General features: G+C 35.6%; 1 protein-coding gene across 1 annotated transcript; it reads left to right on the top strand.

The window, feature by feature from the left end:
* Nucleotides 1–5,700: 5,700 nt before the first annotated feature.
* On the top strand, nt 5,701–6,550 carry LOC128863593 (uncharacterized). Its single transcript, XM_054102826.1, has 3 exons — nt 5,701–5,925; nt 6,061–6,225; nt 6,303–6,550. The coding sequence occupies exons 1-3, from the start codon at nt 5,701–5,703 to the stop codon at nt 6,456–6,458; spliced, it is 546 nt and encodes a 181-aa protein (XP_053958801.1). The 3' UTR covers nt 6,459–6,550.
* The last annotated feature ends 246 nt before the right edge of the window (nt 6,551–6,796 follow it).

The raw sequence follows: 6,796 nt of genomic DNA, 5'->3' as shown, positions 1-6,796 counted from the left end.
TTCAAAGTGGCTATAAAATTGTATGCCTAGAAGTTTTCTTAAAATTCTGAATAAAAGTTTGAAAAATTGAGGACAATTTTGTGAATTTCGCTAAATTTTTATGAATTTTGTACAAAGCTTGGGAGATGAATTTAAGAAAATTTTGTTATACAATGAATTTAAAAAAAAAAATGTAATTAAAAAATCATCAAATATTCTGAAAAAGATACAATGACTTAATCACGTAAGCACAAGTGTATACCACAATGCCCGAAATGAGCTGAGGAGTCGGTTTAGTCATATCTGCACACCTGTCTGTTCGCCCGCGCGCATTTAAGTCGGCTGTTAATATAATTGAATGAAATTTGGCGCACATATTACCATTTTTCAAAGGAAGGTGGTATTGAAAATGGACGAAATCGGGCGATAACCACGCCTGCCTTCCAACTAATGGCAGACTTCAAAGAAGATAAAAACATAATACTGTGGGCAAAAAGTAAGGTGAATTTGGTTGTAAAATTAAAAATCTTTATTTATTCTTGTAAATCAATTTCATCCCCTTCAAAATAATCCCCTCTCGATGAAATACACTTATGCTAACGATTTTTCCAATCCCCGAAACATGCCAAATAGTCCATTTCCGGTATAGCCATCAGCGATTCAGCTTTTATCTCCTCAATCGACTCGAAACGCGTTCCCCGGAGTTGAGTTTTAGGAATAGCCAGAAGTCACACGGAGCCAAATCAGGCGAATACGGTGGTTGCGGAACGATATGCGTGGAATTGTTGGCGAAATGGTCACGAAGAACGAGTGCAGTGTGAGACGGTGCATTATCGTGATGCAAAAACCAAGAGTTGTTGGCCCATAATTCTGGCCTTTTTCGACGAATTGCTTCACGTAAACGACGCATAATGCTCAAATAATATTCCTTATTAACAGTTTGGCCACATGGAAGTAATTCATAGTGCACCACACCACGAAAATCGAAAAAAACTGTCATCATGACCTTTATTTTTGAACGACTTTGACGTGCTCTTTTCGGTCTGGCCTCGCCTTTAGCACGATATTCGCTTGATTGGTCGGTTGTTTCAGGGTCGTAAGCATAAATCCAAGTCTCATCTCCCGTAATGATGCATTTGAGCTTGTCCTGATAGTCTGAAAGCATTGTTTCACCAACATTGTTTCATCAACGCGACGACTTTTTTCCAAGAAATTGAGAGTTTTCGGTACCAAACGAGATTTGACTTTTCGTAGGCCCAAATGGTCTTTCAAAATGGTCTTCACAGATCCTTCTGATATTCCGATCATATCAGTGAGGTGTTTAACAGTCAACCGACGATTTTTGAGCACTAATTCCTTCACTTTATTGACGTGTTGGTCATCTGTTGACGTCGATGGTCGTCCGGAGCGCTCCAAGTCATCAACACGTTCTCGACCCTCTTTGAAGTCTTTGCACCACTTATAAACATTTTTCTGCGACATGGTCGAATCACCAAATGCCGTCTGCAACATGCTAAACGTTTCCGCAGCTGAAATTTCATTCCGCAAACAAAATTTGATGGCACTTCTCTGCTCAATCAAATCAGACATTGTAAAAATCGAAAAATGCACTCTTGGTCGTTTGGTAAACACAAGCGTAAATATATTACTGATAATGACATTCACATGAAAGTTGGTCCAGATATTATTAACAGTGCTGCCAAGTCACGAAAGAAATAACTAGAGCGAAATTTTAATCCCGCGAAGTTTGACAAATAAATTCACCTTACTTTTTGGCCAAGTACAGCACGCAAAAAATTAAAATATTTCAGAATATCAAATTCTTTTTCCACAATTAAGATATGTGCCGGATACGAACAAAATCGGCGTATAAATGGTCCAATACCAGAGGAGGATACCATTTTTTGTAAGATTTTACACAATAGAACAAGGCGTGAAAATTATTGAAACTTATCAGTAAAATCGTCGATCTTGAAGAACAAACTTCGCAAAATTCGTGATTCTTTTGGTGGAAATATTCGTTCGAATGAGTCGATAAATGAAAGCTTGGTGAAAAAATTTGAAAAAACTGGTTCTGTCAAGGATAGAAAAAGGACAGGCAGACAGAAAACTGGACGTTCTGTTGAGAATAGTGCTGCTGGAGTACAAAGTGTTGCTGAACAACCTACACCCAACAAAATTGATATCTTAAAGTTCTCAACAATTCAAGGTATTCATGAATCGACGGTTTGGTGGATTTTAGGTACTTGTAGACGTGCTCAGTGCATTTAATCGATGTAACTTTTCACATATAATTGTTGAGAGCTGTATTTTAAATAAAAGTAGTGAAACCTTAAAGAATCTAAATTTTTGCATGCTTTATTTTGAAACAACACCGGGACTAGTCTTTTGAAAGTTCCTTTATGTAGCGCCAGTGGATAAAAATAAATATTATTATGTAACTAATAACATACGACTGTCAGTTAACTATAACTAGTCAATTTTTGTTTTTGTAATTTTGAATTTTACATACCTTTTTGTTCTTCAGAAGATATGTTAAAATATTTCGTGTGTTATTTAATTGAACAATCAGTACGATTTTTTGGAATTTCGGAATTTTTTTGATTTTCTTCTATTTCTTTTGAACTTTTTTCAAATGTATTTCATTTCAGTTAAGTATCTGTGGCTAATGTTTATTTATTTATTTGCATGTCTAGTCTATGAAACAATAATTTCTGACAGACTAATCGGCAACTACACTCATATTAGGACATCGTATTCAGAATATGAGTAAAAATTGTTAAGAAAAATCAAGATCGATAGATGTTGAGATTTCGTTAAATTCGCAAATAGCCCTTCCAATAGGTGCATTACGAGCATACTTCATTCTAAAATTATCTGCATAGAAAGGTAACGAAGCACATTTACATTAAAATGTATTCTTTCTAAATGGGACTGACAGTCATAAACTCCCTGTATAATGCAGGAAATAAAAGTTGAAGTTAGTATTGGCCTTCTTTTGTCGAGCGATTTCAAATTGAGCAGCGAAAAACGTGCACTTAACGAAGGCATTGGACCCGAGAAACCAAGTGAACGTAAGATAAATTTTAGAAACACCTTCTGCATGCGATCTCTCCTACCAATACGGAACTGCTGGACAGGGGGCCAGATTATTGCAGTATACTCCAGATGCGAGCGAACAAAAGAGGTATAAAACAGTTTTATGGTGTAGGGATCGATCAATTCAGTGCTATTACGCAGTACAAAACTAAGCATATCGCCGGCCTCTATATGACTGATGAATGAAAATTTAATATCAAAGATAACGCCAAGATTCTTAAAATCTTGAAGGCATTGCCAGATTCCTCCAGGGAAACTATACTAGGTTTTGAATAAGCTGCGTGATTTTGAAAAAGAAAAATGGATGAATTTTTTAATATTTAAAGAATAATGTGATCTCAGGCACCAAGAATATAATTTATCTTGTTCGGATTGGAGTTTCTACATATCTGCAGTATTACTAACGACCGAATGAATCTTCAGATCGTCGGTGTATAACAAAATTTGGCGAATTAAAAGCAGGAATAAATGTCATTTATAAGCAGAATACATAGCAATGGACGCAAAATGCTTCCTTGTGGGTCGCCAGACGTGGCGAAAAAAGGTTCAGATTGAACATCATCGAGTGTGTCTTCAACACAAACAGGATTTAAGCCATTGCAGAAAAGTAGAATGAAAACCCAAGCAAGCGATCCTTTGTCGATCAAATTTTGTCGTAAGCTTTAGAAAAGTTGGTGTAAATGCAATCAACTTGGCACCCAGAAGAGAATGCAGAGATATAATACTCACTAAAGACCGGTTTTACCCATGTAGAACGACCCAATGCAAATCCGTATTGATTTGGGCAAATTGAACTCTTAACTGAGAAATATATTTTAACTTTGATGGCGCTTTCAAAAAGCTTAGAAACACTAGTGAGCTTTAAGATAGGTCCATAATTGCATAGCATACAGCCGCTCTTGAACCTAGGAGTTATAGAAGTGAGTTTCTAAGCATCAGTGAATTTTCCAGAAGAATATGAGTTATTGAAAACTATTTTCAGCGGAGCCGCCAGAACAGAGCAACTTTTAAGGGGTTAGCGGTAGTCAGAATTTTCAAAAAAGTACAATAGATTTTTGTTTTTTGCATTTTTTTAAAGTATAATATGTGAATTCGATAAATACTTTTCGAGTTATCCAAGTAGCGTTCGAGTGCCAGTAGCAAAACTTTAAATGCGTTTTTCTCAAAACAATGTTTTTTGAACTGGTGATCACAGTGACTTAAAAACTGCTTGGTAGATTTCAATAAAATCTATATTGCTTTTCGAAAACATAAAAAACTGGTGCCTGATAGAAGGATTTTTTTTTCAAACATTTCAATTTTTTTACAATAACAATTAATTTCCGGTTTTTTTTCGAAAATGTGAAATATGTGAACAGGGAAATATTCCTGATATTTGTTAATGTTAAAAAAGCTTCGATCAGGCACAAGATTATCTATTAATAAAACTAATTTCTCTTGTCCGATTGTTTTAGATGCACCTCCAAGGACTTGTGATGATCATCGCAAGGGACTTCTAGAGAAACGAGCTCCACGCAAACAGCGATAACTTTTACAATTATTAATTTTTTGGTGTTCAAATTTTGCTAAAGTCAAGCCGAAACATGATGTATTAATGCTATGTTTTTATTTTTGTAAAATAAAGCAACTGAATAGCAAAAAAAATTATTGAAAATCATAAACTTTTCGGGCCTCTGACTACCCCTAACCCCGTAAATAAGGTAGCCGAAAGACCTTCAAAGTCAGTCTGGTTGAAGTTTTTTAGTTTTGAGATCTCAGTTATTATATCCTCAGTTAAGAGGGAAAACGATCCGATTGAACTGAACTTACAGCTATATACGATTTTCGCATACACGATTTTTGGAATACTTAGCTCCGATCACTATCTGAGCACTTGACCGGTTAATTTTTTCCAATAATAAATTACGAGCGTTTGCTACAACCCTAGTGCCACCTACCAGGTCCATTTGTTCCAGAAGCATCTTCTTATATGTATGTACACGCGTTTATACTCTTTCTTGAGTGTTTCGCCGATCTCTTCTACCTATTTGTGGCGTGCAGTTTGATGTTTTCCTCAAATGGAGGCACCTACAGTTTCACGTTGGCTCCCAACTACAGATGGTTTCTTATGAGAAGGTTAGCGATTGCCTGCTAACAGTGATTTGAAGAAATTTTTTCTCTCAGTTGGTATCTCGTGCTCGTGGTTTTGAACCTATGCATGCACCGAATGGTAGTCACTCACCAACCCATTCGGCTACGGCGGCCACATTTGCGTTATAAATTAGATAACTAACATTTCGAGTTCGAACCTAATCGAGTCATAAATCCCAAGCGAATGAACGGTTCGTGAGTCTGTAAACTGCAACCAAACAGAGACTCTCACATTCATGCATATGGAGGACTATAATACTCGTATGAGCGTCAGATTATTTGAAATAATCGCTTTCTAATGTCTCGATGTCGCAAATATTGAATTTCAGAGACAATAAACCAAATTACACGCAATTAAACAAATTGGGCATGAATATTAAAAAACAGAGATAATAATAAATTATTGAAAGTATAGCAAACTTCAATGAAAATAAATTTATTGCTACACGCGATGTTAAATTAGGCGCATACCGAAATCGTTCCCACATCAATATGAAATCGCATTTGAGTGGTGATGCATTGCTTTGGCTGCTGTTGGTAAACAGTCTCGGACAGTATTGGGCAATTGCCGCACGCGCTTCATTAACCAACATCCAGTGCACCAGCTTCAATAAAAGTTTTTTAAATTTCACTGAGTGTCGTTTGCGTTTGGTGCAACGCAACTTAAACGAAATCACCATCAGAGTGAAGCTTTCCGAGCCCCTGGAGGATGTGTCGGTGCGTATGAATGAAAGTGTGCAAAAAAATAATAAGATTAAAGAAGCGCAAAATTTTAAACATTTCTGAAGAATTGCGAGAAATATGTATGTATGTGAGAACTATGCTATTGCTACCTTCATTTTCCACACACAGGTGCACTTGCAGCTTATGAAAAAATCAAATGGCTATCATCCCTATTTAGTCGACACCAAGTTTGACGCCTGCAAATTCCTAAGCACAAAAAATAATCCATTGATAAATTACCTGTATGATTTTGTGCGACCCTACACAAACATCAATCATTCTTGCCCCTATGAAGTGAGTGCGAAAGTGAAATATTATTTGCAAATAAAAGATAAAATAAAATAATAACAATCCTAAAATTTCTTATGCAGCACGAGCTGATTTTAAAAAATTTACGCATCGATCAAAGCCTTTTGAATGCTGCGACGCTGTTACCCACTGGAGATTACGCCTTTTACACAACTTACACTGTAAATAATATAAAAAGGGCCTTTCTGCAATTATACGTCAAATACAAGGAAAATTAATATTGTTTTGTATGAAAAAAGTATCAGCTTCGGTTTGTGGTATTTTCATCATTTGTTTTGCTGTATTTTTCTATAAGTTCTGGGAAAAAATTAAGTAAATACGTATTAAAAAAAATTTTAAATTTCCAATTATATGAATTCTGAAAGAAAATAGTTTAATTAAAAGCAAAAAAATATTTGTTTTAAGTTAGTACATGCGTACAGGGTTATTTTTAAAGTCCGTGCAAAAAAACCACTTTATTTTTTGTAAAACGAAAAGTTTTTGTAAAACAAATTTTTTTTGGGGTAAACCGTTTTTTTTTCGCGTTTAGGCTTATACGCTTCGTCTAATGCTGTTC

Source organism: Anastrepha ludens, chromosome 5 (assembly GCF_028408465.1).
Source record: "Anastrepha ludens isolate Willacy chromosome 5, idAnaLude1.1, whole genome shotgun sequence".
Taxonomy (NCBI): domain Eukaryota; kingdom Metazoa; phylum Arthropoda; class Insecta; order Diptera; family Tephritidae; genus Anastrepha; species Anastrepha ludens.
Note: the sequence above shows the minus strand (reverse complement) of the source record. Positions and strands in the feature narration are given on the sequence as shown.